The sequence below is a fragment of the Terrapene carolina genome, unplaced genomic scaffold, assembly GCF_002925995.2.
Source record: "Terrapene carolina triunguis isolate 2854851 unplaced genomic scaffold, T_m_triunguis-2.0 Scaffold746, whole genome shotgun sequence".
Taxonomy (NCBI): Eukaryota; Metazoa; Chordata; order Testudines; family Emydidae; genus Terrapene; species Terrapene triunguis.
The window spans coordinates 1195284-1208187 of NW_020665097.1; the positions used below are offsets into that span (position 1 = coordinate 1195284).

Genomic DNA, 12904 nt, shown 5'->3' on the forward strand with positions numbered 1-12904 from the left:
CTGGCCGCAGCCCGGCTTTGCCGCGGGCTCCCCGGGCAGCAGGAGCTGGGCTTCAGCGAGCGGGCGCCTCCCAGCTCGGGCGGCGGCCGGGGAGCTCCCCGCGGGGAAAGGTGCTGGGCTTCTCGCCCTGCCTGGAGCCCCCTCTGGCCGCTGCGGGAGACGAGGCACTTGCTCGTTCCCCTCCTTTTACGGGGCTGCTGGGCAGAGAACGCCCCGGTACTGCCCGGGCTGGGCTCCCCGTGCGCTGGGGGCTCATCCCGTCCTCTGTCCCCGGCAGGAGTTCTGCACCACGGGCCGGCCCAGTGTGTGTGTGTCGTTTCTCGCGGGGCCAGGCGCAGTTGGGATGACTCAGGTCCCTTCTCAAAGCTGGAGAATTTCTCGTCTTCCATCATAGTTTCTACAGTGGAGTAGAGGACTTGTCCCCACCGCTCCTCTGTCGTGCTGCAGGGTTGCCCTTCTCTTGGTTTGCAGTGTCTCGGTCTCCCAGTTTCCATGTCAGGTTTATTGTCCCTGATTCTGAGTACCTGGTAAGCGGCTGCCTTAGCGCTGCATGTTCCACTGCTGTGAAGTATCTGCGGGTGTGGTGGTTTCACCAAGGGATCTGGAATCGTTCTCCTGAACCTTCCCAGAAGCCTGGGTGTTATGTTTTGGTCCTGTGACTTTTAGCATGGCTCTAACTCTTCCTCACACTCCTGGTGGCGAGGGTGTGTCTCTCACCTGCTCCTCCTGATTCTCCTGATTGTTGTGCGGGAAGGGTGGGGGCTTAACTACTCCACCCCTTCCCCAACCTCAAGGCTTTTGTGTCCTTTTTTTCTTTTCTTTTTTTCTGGTGGAGGAGGACCCTTTGGATTGCACTTGCTCCAGTGCTTGTAGCGACGGAACTTTTTCTCAAGCAGTAGCTAAGCAATAACATTCTCATAACTTCCTCTGCTGCCCGAGGGTTCTGAATAGTAGAACTGGCCCTCTTCAACATCTTGTTACTCTCATTGTGATTGCTAGGGAAAGCTCTGAGCTGTGGTGGTGCTGGAGCTGCCTTCCAACATGGCTTCGGTCTGGAAAACTTTCTTCACAAGCCTAAGTATTGGACCTTTTTTTTTTTTTTTTTTTAAAAACAGACTTGAGTCTGTCCCCATTCCTATACCCCACGCCCCTCCTCATGCCTCTGAGAGAGCTTCCTGCTTGCCACTAGTGAGTGTCAAGGCCTGGCAGGGGAATTTCACTGGAAACTAAGGTCAGGACTCAGTCTCGATAGCTGGAGGGAGCCTAGGCTCTTATCCCCTGCTAGTGCACATGCTGGGGTGACACTGCAGTTATACCCGTTTCCCCTGCCAGGACTGATACAGAAAGTTCCTCTGACAAGGGACCATATCACAGAACAAAACACACACGCACTTGGACCTTTGGACTAACAATGGCCTGATCCTACAGGGTCTCTTACTCCTTGGTTCTAGAGCTGCACTGACTTGGAATGAATTGATGGAACTCCTTTTCTTGGTGTCTCATGAAATGCTGTGTGGCCTGGTCGAGCTATAATGAAGATGTTACCTTGCTTAACCATGAGATCTTCCTGCTATAACCCTAATCCCTCCCATCCTTGTTTGTTACATTCCTGTCTAAAGCTAGGCTATAGGCTCCTCAGGGCAGGGCCCTGTGTTGTTTGTAGCTCTGTAGAGCACCTAACAACTGTGTAGGTGGTGGTCTTCTGAGTCCTATGAAGACATGAAATCATCTGGCCAAACCCTAGGGAGCTCGTATCTAGGTCATTGCTGAGGCCAGTGTCAGGCAGTAAATAAACCACCTTCCTGATGAGAAATCCTTATGGCCTGTTGATCATCTTGTCTGACTCATCTGAGGAGCCAAAGTGGCTGGATTTATGAGGCTCCTGTCAGAGGGCACACCAGATAGATCAAGGGGGAAGAAGTGATTTTGTTGGATGTACAGATGGTGAAGGGTTCAGTCGTAAGGATTATTGAGCCTGGGGGTTTAGGCTGCTTGAGAAACACCTGGACCCCCATCTCTAAGGCCATGGAAGGGTGGGTGTCTTGCCCTTCCCCTCCAACCACCCACTATTCAGATCTTTGTTTAGTGGAGTTAAGTTAGGCTGACGTGACAAACCACTTTGCTGGAGCATGAGAGAGAGGGGAGGGAGGCTGGTGAAGAGAGCAAGCTGGCTAAACCTGGCCACAATCTGAAATCCCTCCTAGGATTTGGGGCAGGTGAGTGGCTCTGGACCATCTCTTATATCAGTGAGGTGAGGACCATGGTGACTTGTATTTATATTCCTGTCTCTTCCACCTCCCCCCACTCTCCCCCTCCTAGAGACAGAGAGGCTGCTGACCCCTGTGAATAGCTATGGGTCTCAAGACGGGGGGGCCGGGCCAGGCGTGGGCTCCACCTCTCTTCTGCCTGAGGAGGAAGACTTGCGCAGGCGCCTCAAGTACTTCTTCATGAGCCCGTGTGACAAGTTCCGCGCCAAGGGCCGCAAACCCTTCAAGCTGGTGCTGCAGATGATCAAGATCATCATCGTCACCATCCAGGTGTGTGGGGGCTGGCTGGGGGGCATGGAGATGAAAAGCACTGTACTTTGGGCTGTGGCAACCTGCAGCCCATGTCATTCTAGTTCCATTGTTCAGGGTAACGCTTGTCTCCTGTGATATATCAGGCAGCCTGGGGTACTGCTTGCTCTTAGAATCATAGAATATCAGGGTTGGAAGGGACCTCAGGAGGTCATCTAGTCCAACCCCCTGCTCAAAGCAGGACCAATTCCCAACTAAATCATCCCAGCCAGGGCTTTGTCAAGCCTGATCTTAAAAACCTCTAAGGAAGGAGATTCCACCACCTCCCTAGGTAACCCATTCCACTGCTTCACCATCCTCCTAGTGAAAAAGTTTTTCCTAATATCCAAACTAAACCTCCCCCACTGCAACTTGAGACCATTACTCCTTGTTCTGTCTTCTGGTACCACTGAGAACAGTCTAGATCCATCCTCATTGGAACCCCCTTTCAGATAGCTGAAAGCAGCTATCAAATTCCCCCCTCATTCTTCTCTTCTGCAGACTAAACAATCCCAGTTCCCTCAGCCTCTCCTCATGAGTCATGTGCTCCAGCCCCCTAATCATTTTTATTGCCCTCCACTGGACTCTTTCCAATTTTTCCACATGCTTCTTGTAGTGTGGGGCCCAAAACTGGACACAGTACTCCAGATGAGGCCTCACCAATGTCGAATAGAGGGGAATGATGACGTCCCTCGATCTGCTGGCAATGCCCCTACTTATACAGCCCAAAATGCCGTTAGCCTTCTTGGCAACAAGGGCACGCTGACTCATATCCAGCTTCTCGTCCACTGTAACCCCTAGGTCCTTTTCTGCAGAACTGCTTCCTAGCCATTCGGTGCCTAGTCTGTAACAGTGAATGGGATTCTTCTGTCCTAAGTGCAGGACTCTGCACTTGTCCTTGTTGAACCTCATCAGGTTTCTTTTGGCCTAATCCTCTAATTTGTCTAGGTCCCTCTGTATCCTATCCCTATCCTCCAGCGTATCTACCACTCCTCCCAGTTTAGTGTCATCTGCAAACTTGCTGAGAGTGCAGTCCACGCCATCCTCCAGATCACTAATGAAGATATTGAACAAAACTGGCCCCAGGACCAACCCTTGGGGCACTCCACTTGATACCGGCTGCCAACTAGACATGGAGCCATTGATCGCTACCTGTTGAGCCCGATGATCTAGCCAGCTTTCTGTCCACCTTATAATCCATTCATCCAGCCCATACTTCTTTAACTTGCTGGCAAGAATACTGTTGGAGACCGTATCAAAAGCTTTGCTAAAGTCAAGGAATAACACGTCCACTGCTTTCCCCTCATCCACAGAGCCAGTTATCTCCTCATAGAAGGCAATTGGGTTAGTCAGGCATGACTTGCCCTTGGTGAATCCATGCTGACTGTTCCTGATCACTTTCCTCTCCTCTAAGTGCTTCAGAATTGATGCCTTGAGGACCTGCTCCATGATTTTTCCAGGGACTGAGGTGAGGCTGACTGGCCTGTAGTTCCCTGGATCCTCCTCCTTCCCTTTTTTAAAGATGGGGACTACATTAGCCTTTTTCCAGTCATCCGGGACCTCACCCGAACGCCATGAGTTTTCAAAGATAATGGCCAATGGCTCTGCAATTACATCCGCCAACTCCTTTAGCACCCTCGGATGCAGTGCATCCGGCCCCATGGACTTGTGCTTGTCCAGTTTTTCTAAATAGTCCCGAACCACTTTTTTCTCCACAGAGGGATGGTCACCTCCTCCCCATACTGTGCTGCCCAGTCCAGCAGTCTGGGAGCTGACCTTGTTTGTGAAGACAGAGGCAAAAAAAACATTGAGTACATTAGCTTTTTAATATAATAATAATAAAATATGGAGATATACCTATCTCATAGAACTGGAAGGGACCTTCAAAGGTCATCGAGTCCAGTCCCCTGCCTTCACTAGCAGGACTAATTTTTTGCCCCAGATCCCTAAATGGCCCCCTCAAGGATTGAACTCACAACGCTGGGTTTTGCAGGCCAATGCTCAAACCACTGAGCTATCCCTCCCCGCACCATCCTCTGTCACTAGGTTGCCTGCCTCATTCAGTAAGGGGCCCACGCTTTCCTTGACTTTCTTCTTGTTGCTAACATACCTGAAGAAACCCTTCTTGTTACTCTTAACATCTCTTGCTAGCTGCAACTCCAAGTGTGATTTGGCCTTCCTGATTTCACTCCCGCATGCCTGAGCAATATTTTTATACTCCCTGGTCATTTGTCCAATCTTCCACTTCTTGTAAGATTCTTTTTTGCGTTTAAGGTCAGCAAGGATTTCACTGTTAAGCCAAGCTGGTTGCCTGCCATATTTACTATTCTTTCTACACATCGGGATGGTCTTTTCCTGCAACCTCAATAAGGATTCTTTAAAATACAGTCAGCTCCCCAGGACTCCTTTCCCCCTCATGTTATTCTCCCAGGGGATCCTGCCCATCAGTTCCCTGAGGGAGTCAGTCTGCTTTTCTGAAGTCCAGGGTTCATATTCTGCTGCTCTCCTTTCTTGTCAGTGAGGTTAATGTGGACACACTGCACATCTAATGCTCTGACCAGCATTTGCAAATGAGATGGGCTCGATCCTACCTTCCCATTGACTCTGAGTTCTGGGTTCTCTAGATATGTAACAAAAAGGGCAGCAAAAATGATTAGGGGTATGGAACAGCTTCCATATGAGGAGAGATTAATAAGACTGGGACTTTTCAGCTTGGAAAAGAGATGAAGGGGGGAATATGGTAAATGTCTATAAAATCATGACTGATGTGGAGAAAGTAAATAAGGAAGTGTTATTTACTCCTCATAACATAAGAACTAGGGGTCACCAAATGAAATTAATAGGCAGCAGGTTTATAACTTAAAAAAAAAAGGAAGTATTTCTTCACACAGCATACAGTCAACCTGTGCAATTCTTTGCCAGAAGATCTTGGGAAGGCCTAGACTATAACAGAGTTCAAAAAAGAACTAGATAAATTCATTGAAGATGGGTCCATCAGTGGCTATTAGCCAGGATGAGCAGGGACGGTGTCCCTAGCTCTTTGCCAGAAGCTGGGAATGGGTGACGGGATGGATCACTTGATGATTACCGGTTCTGCTCATTCCCTCTGAAGCACCTGGCACTGGCCACTGTTGGAAGACAAGATACTGGGCTAGAGGGACCTTTGGTCTGACCCAGTATGGCTGTTGTTATGCAAGATTGGGACATATGTGCAGTGTGACATGATTAATGCTGCTATAGGAACCTCCGCATGTGCATTTCCTGCCTTGTGTTTGAATTTGAAGCCACCATGTTGTGTTGATGGGGTATTTAACTCTTCCCCTTTCTGCCTTAAGTGGATATTAGGAGCTGGAGTTAAAGGAGGCTGAAGCTGCTGCTCCATGTAGTTGCACAATACAGTTGTGCAATTCAATAGGCTTGAAACTACACCAGGCTCTTGATAAACACAGGGACTTGGCTGCCCCCTGGGTAACTCCTCTGGATGCAGGGGGTGATGTGATTAAAAGCCCCCCTCAACTGTTCTGTTCTGCACTCATCTAAATGTTGGAATTGCTTCTAAAACTGCTGTTCGAATCCCTTCCCAAGCTTGCCCATCAGTAGCCCTCGCTGAGGGTGAGCTATGTGAATGATTTATTATGATTATCTCGTCTGACACCTAGGCCAGAGAATCTTCACCCAGTGAGTTCTGCATCTAGCTTGTTCAGTGGGAGCATGTCTCTGTATTAATGTGTGAATGTCAAGGGGGAAATCCAAAGCACTTCAGAGCAGGGAGAAGAACAGTTGGTGGAAGGTGAATAATACTCACATAGCCGTTGGCCAAGCAACTTGTGAAAACCCTCATGTCTGGGAAGACCTTCTTCTGCAAGCAGCTCATCTACTGATGAAATGCTGGAGTCTAAATCTCTGAGCTGTGACTAAAACTTCCCTCCTTGAATCCACTGACAGAGGGAGCTTTAAACACCACAATTCTGGCATCACCTCAGCTGCTACAATGTCTTCTGGGGCCTCCCAGGATCTCATCTTCCCCCTTCCCTCCAGCATATCCAAACGTAGCGGCAAAGGTCTTCTTCCTCTCCTGTCTCCTCCTGCTTCCAATCCCCTCACTGGTCTTGTTTGGTTCAAAGTTGTTTACTCCCATCCTGCCTAGGTGTCTCCTTGCATCTCTGTTTCCCACCTAGACTCTCTCTACCATTTCCCTTTGTCATCTCTCCTCCTTTCAGCAGCTAACAGGCAGTTTGAATACACTTTGAGTGGGAAGCTTTCCTTGGACAGTGGCACCAGGAGGGTGTGAAAGGAGGGTTGGGACTCCAGATTTGGGTAAGGGATGCAGCTCCCCTTTAACTCCCTGTGTGAGTGGGAGTGACTGTTCTTGGAGGTGCAAGAGGGAGCACGAACTGTTCTAGGCTTGGTCTGGACTTAAAACTTGTACCAGCATAGCTACCTCAGTCAGGTGTGTGAAAAACCACCTCCCCCAGCCACAGACCAATGCTCACAAAACCCCCAGTGTAGACGTAGCGATGCTTACAGAAGAAGGCTTCTCTTACATAGCTAATATTCGGAGAGTTGGCATTCCTGTACCAGTAGAAAGACTCCTGTGGATGTACGCTGTGTTTATGCTAAGGGGCTATGCTGGCATAGCTATGACAGCATGGGCTCTGTAGTGTACACACAGCCCTAGTTTCTCACTCTGGCATTCTGTAAAAAGCAAACTTTGTGTTCTCTGAAGCCATCAGATCTGGCTGACTTCCTCCCCCGCATCTGCTGAGTACAGAAACCCATTTGTCACTTGGGCAAAACTGCACTTTTAACTTGAAAAATATCACTAGCCGGTAAGATTTCATCGATAGCGGTAATGAATAAAGACAGTTCGTAAAGACACACTTAAAAAGAAACAATAGCTGGAGTAAAATCCCTGTTAAGAGGAAGGCCTTACCTCACTGAGTAGCTGTCTGATTTAGGGTAGGGCATTTGACCTGTCAAAAAGTAATTGGGCAGTTGACTTGTCAGGCATTGGTCAAATATTCTAAAACTCTAACTTATTGTAATACTTTTTTTTTTTTTTTTTTGGTTAGTAAGACTTTATGGTCTCCAGTAGGCTCAGCCTTGGATACTTATGCCTAATTACAAAAAAAACAAGTTACTTGAGCTATTTTAACTCCGAACAATGCAAATTAGGATGAAGTTTTAAAACATGAAAGAATGGCACCATGATACAGTCAGAAGGGTAGGGTAGGCTGCCACCTGTTCTTGCTGGAGTATTTGACCGTATTTGACTGTGGTCAAACATGTTGCCAAGCCTAGTCTGATTCTAATCTAAGAGCCAAAGTATTACTAGATTATAAAGGAAATGCAGTTCAGTGTAGAGAGACTGTGAGACACAGTGAGATACTGTAGTATATCAGGATGTGTTGCCGAAAACTGCAAGGCACGGGATATGTCATAAGACCATCCTCTGAGCTGTCTGCAAATTCCCCGTTCTGTTCTTTGTTCACATTAGTCAGCTGTGATCCAAGAAGAGTTTGACTATACAGGGGAAGACGTTTGCTCTTTTGGTCAGTCTGAGCGCTGCAGAAGAAAGTTCCAGTGCCGTTATACCAACGGATTTAAGCACCAATAACTTTTCTGTGCATCTCTGTGAAGTTCCTTACAGACAATCCTCTCTGCGCTTGATGAGGTTGGTGAGGACCAGAGAAGACTATGGGGAGATTTAGAGACGCCTAACCAGCCTGGATGAGTAGGCAGCATGGTGGCATAACATTTCATGTTGATAAATGCAAAACATGCTGAAGGAAAAATCTGAACTCCTTCACCCGGTTGGGTGTAAATTAGCTGCCCGTAGGAAAGGGACTTGTGTGTCATTGTAGACAGTGTAGTGGAGAGTTCTGCTCAATGTGCAGCTGCAGTCAGAAAAGCAAATAATGTGCAGATGCCTAAAGAGTAGAATAGTGAATAGTCAGAGACTAGTCCAATGCCTTTATCTAGTCAGTGGTGCAGCCTTATCTGGAAACTGTGCGGTGCTGAGAACCTCATAACGTATAGGATACTGAAGAACTAGAGGGGGCTCAGAGAAGAGTATTGAGAATGATTGACGGCCTGGAAAGTTCTCCAATGAGAAGAGACTGAAAAGACTGGGCTTGTTACCTAAAATAATGACTGAGTGAAAAGATGTCTCCTCTTTTCAGCTTTGAATTTCCCACCTGTCAATTTGTGATCAGACGGTGGAGCTCTGTGCCACAGTTCTGCCTTGAGTCGTTGAAGCCAAGAACTCAGCAAGATTTGAAAAGGGATTGGACATTACACAGCTAACAATAATATCCAGAGTTGTAATTGATAACAAGTGTTGTGGAAGGGATATTGAACCTCCTGCTTCAGGTCTTTAGACAGTCTGCAGCTACCAGTGACACGAGTAGCCCTAGGTGGGGACTGATATCCCTCATCTGCTACTGCGGGATTCTCACCCACTCCTCTGCAGCATCTGGTGCTTGGCAAGATGCATCTTGGTTCTGATCCAGTCTGGCTGTCCTGTGTTCCAGTCGGAGTAGCTCCAGTTAGACAAGGGGAGTGTGACATCTTTGACATATTTAATAATGATCTTATTTCTCCTTATTTCTCCTTATTCCCACTTTCCCAGTAATTGATGGAAGGTAGCTATGTTGAAGCAGAAGGCATAGTGTGGAGGGGAGTATGGCTTTCTCCTCAAAGATGACTCCAACTTAGTTCTTAAAACTATCAATGACAAGGAAGCTTATTGCAGAGATTGGGGCCATCACCATGCTCAGAGACCCCAATAGCCTAATGTAATACCACTTACTACTGCTGTCGCAAACCATATGTCCTCTGTGGAATTGTACTGTTCGGTGGAAGCTCGTCGAGTACTCTGCTGCTGCCAGATATGATTATCAGTCATTGCTCCTCTCCTCCAGCTCTTAATGTTCTAGCCAAGGAGGTCGTTATAGTGATTCTAGAAACCAGCTTCTGGGTCGGGTTGACTGAGATGAGATTGTAACACTCAAAAGGCTGATGCAGCTCTGTAATAGAGGCTGTGCGAGTGAGGTGAAGCTTGTGGTTCTACAGAATGACACACTCCAATGGTAAGCTGTTGCTAGGGGCAGTGTTCTCAGCTGGTTTCATCCTCTTCTCCCCTTCTGCAGCTCATCCTCTTTGGGCTCAGCAATCAGATGGTGGTGACGTTCAAGGAGGAGAACACCATTGCTTTCAAACACCTGTTTCTGAAGGACTATGTGGATGGGTCGGAGGACACGTATGCTGTCTATACGCAGAGGGACCTCTACGATCACATGTTCTATGCCGTGGAGAAGGTGAGAGGAGGAGCGCGCTGGGGTCCTAGGAGACCTAGGTGGGCTGGGCAGGGAGCCATCTGTAGACCCCTGTGTGGATACGAGACTTGTATCCACATCTGATCCGCAAACATGGTATGCGGATATCTGTGGATACAAAGCGGCTATCTGCAGATTTTCAGGGCATTAGCCTTTGGTTTGGGCAGAGTGAGGGAGGAGTGGCGTGGAGCTGGGACAGAGGGCTCTCCATGGCTCATAGAGCACTACTGACATGGGGGCTTTGGGGCAGGGTGGTAAAGTCTCCTCCTTCCCCAGTACCTGGCCATTCCTAACGAGACAATCGGGCGCTACGCCTACGTGCGTGGGGAGTGCAGCGGGAACCAGTCGGCCCTCATGCTGTGCCAGCAGTACTATCGCAAAGGGCAGATCGACCCTGCCAATGACACTTTCAACATCGACCCCAAGATCATCACAGGTAAGTGAGCCCCAGGCTGCTCAGTGCTTCTGGGTCCCTGGAGTGCTGTCAGGCTCCCTGATGGATCTCTCTGCTGGGCCCCATGGGCTGGTGTGTACTACTGCTCACTCAGCTGTGTGCACACCCTGGCCTCGTGAGTATCAGGTGGTGCCCAAGCTGCATGACAGCTGAAGAGGTGGCAACAGGCATTGACTGGCTGGTAGAGTTGAGGGTTTAGTTGGGTAAGGTGGCAATGCCCTGCAAAGTGTGGGCTTGCTGTCTGTGCCCCTGTCTCTACCTAGGCTCTTGTCCTGCGCCTCTCTGTGGGGTCTTCACACACCTTGGTGGGGAAAAAGTGAGTCCCAGTGGCTTATACCCCCAGCGGTGCCTGGGAAGGGGAGTGCACCCAAGGCCTTGCTCAGGCTAAATCCAAGGTGGTGGGTGAGCTCTCCTTTGGCAGGTGAGTTCCCTGGAGCCTTGCTGCAGCCTCGGGGGGGAGGGGGTGTTGCTGGGAGTGCCTTAGGCAGGCATTGTCTGTTGCACCCAGCCTGCGATGGCTGCCCATGGCGCAGTGGGACAGATGTCATGCTAAAGTGCTCTGTAAACATGTGAGGAGTGGGTTGGCTTAGACTAGCTCCTGCCTCTTGTTTGAAAAGCCGGCTTAGGTCCTTGTTCTCGGCTCCTCTCTGGCTCCATCCTGGGGGCAGGGCTGGTCCCTGATGTGGCAAATGGTGCCTGGGGGGGCTTTCCTTGCTGCTGGAAGGTGGGGGAGAGGACAGTAGGCCCTGTGTTGGTGCTGGCTGGGCTGCTTCTCTGAGGACAGCCTCCGCTTCCTCTGCAGACTGCCTGGGCGTGGACCCCATGGAGAGGATGCCCTGGCCCCTGCAGCCTGTGGAGACACTCTCCCTGCAGCCCCACCCCAGCTACCAGAACTTCACGCTCAAGTTTCACAAGTAAGTGCCTTATCTCTCCAGGCATGTTCTGTTACCAACGGCAGGGCACAGCTACCTGCTGAAAACAGGAGATGCAGTCAAAGCTAGGGTCTCTGGCAGTGTTACCTGGGGGAGCCCTGTTCTCTGCCTCTGGCTCAGTCTCCTGTGGGCTATAATCCTTTGGTCTAATTTGGATTGCTGGGTTTATGGTGCGGATGCTGGTGGCCTATGATCCATGGGAGGTCAGAGTAGGTGATCTGGTGGTCCCTGCTGTCCTCTAACTCTGTGGAGCTCTCCACACCAGCCAGAGGCAAAAACTGGACAGGAGCAACCCTGGGGAGGGGGATGGGGGGGGCCTGGGAAGGTGTCTCTAGAAGCAGTTTGGCTGGGACAGTGTGGGGGTTGAAGAGTATTGGCTCTTGCACTTGCTATGGGGTGTAGGCTGGGATTCCTGGTGTGGCTGGGAGGGAGTCCCTGTGTATTGCCCCGAACCAAAAGGGGCAAACAAGTTGCTGAGCACGGGCAGGGGGCTAGACTTGTTGCTGGGAAACTATTAGGGAGCCGAAGGGGGTGAAACTGAGGCAGTGACTGGGTCTGATGCTGGTGGAGGGGAGACCTTGTTAGTTCCCTGGCAGCATTACACGGGGGACAGCGCATGCAGCGTCATGTGTGGCTTCAGCTCTTTGAAGTTTCCTGCTCTGATGATTCCAAATCTAGGGCCTTTGTAGTGGAAACAGCCTTCTTCATGAAAAGGGTCGCTGGACAGAGATGAATCAACTTCCTCAGCCAGAGCGAGAGAGTCACTTGCTTGAGCTCAGTTCCTCAAGTACATACAGGTCTGACTTGCTTCTGTGGGCCCTGCTAAGCTGGCACCATCTCCCACCACAGCGTCACTCAGTTCCTGTCGCAGAACTGTGCAGTGTGCTGCACAGATGCCTAGTGAGGCACAGCCCCCCCCCCCCTAAAAGCCTTATCTGAGTAGACAAGACAAACACAGGATAAGAGGGGAACAGGCATAGGGAGGGAAGTGACTCTCGCAAGGTCACCAAGCAGGCCAGTGGCAGAGTCCCAGGCCGGTGTTCTATCGGCTAGACCCCACAGCTTGCAGAATTATTACTAAGGGCTTGTCTACACTAACCGGGGGTTCGATGCGCAGTGATTGATGCATCAGTGGTCGATTTAGCAGATCTAGTGAAGACCCACTAAATTGACTGCCGATCGCTCGCCCGTGGACTCCTGTACTCCACCTGAACAAGAAGCGCAAGGGGAGTCGACGGGAGAGCGTCTCCAGTCAACATAGCGTAGTGTGGACCCCGCGGTAAGTAGATCTAAGTACGTCAACTTCAGCTACGTTATTCACATAGCTGAAGTTGCATAACTTGTATACACTACAGGGGGAAAATCAATATAAGGCCTGATGAGTATAAGAGGCAGAAGCCCCCCAGCTGAGGGGTGAAACCGTAGGGTGCAGCAGGGACAATCTTCATATTTCTCAGTGGGGCAACCTGTGCCTGGGAGTGATGGAGAGTGAGTGAGGGACTGAAAGTGGCAGGGTAAAGGTAGGGCTGGAGAGGGGGACACTGGTGGGCTGGCTGGCTGGCAGGATCGAGTTGGTGGGCGGGGGAGGGGGACACTGGTGGGCTGGCTGGCAGGATCGAGTTGGTG

At 50.0% G+C, this 12904-nt stretch overlaps 1 protein-coding gene across 1 annotated transcript in view; it reads left to right on the plus strand.

Annotated features, from left to right (window-relative positions):
- Positions 1 to 2299: 2299 nt before the first annotated feature.
- The window catches only part of MCOLN1 (mucolipin 1), a 22549-nt gene continuing 11944 nt past the window's right edge, over positions 2300 to 12904 (plus strand). The window contains exons 1-4 of the mRNA XM_026660264.2: positions 2300 to 2537; positions 9707 to 9874; positions 10169 to 10328; positions 11149 to 11260. Coding sequence (XP_026516049.1) covers positions 2448 to 2537; positions 9707 to 9874; positions 10169 to 10328; positions 11149 to 11260 — 530 coding nt within the window. The 5' untranslated portion in view covers positions 2300 to 2447. The remainder of the gene's footprint in view (positions 2538 to 9706; positions 9875 to 10168; positions 10329 to 11148; positions 11261 to 12904) is intronic.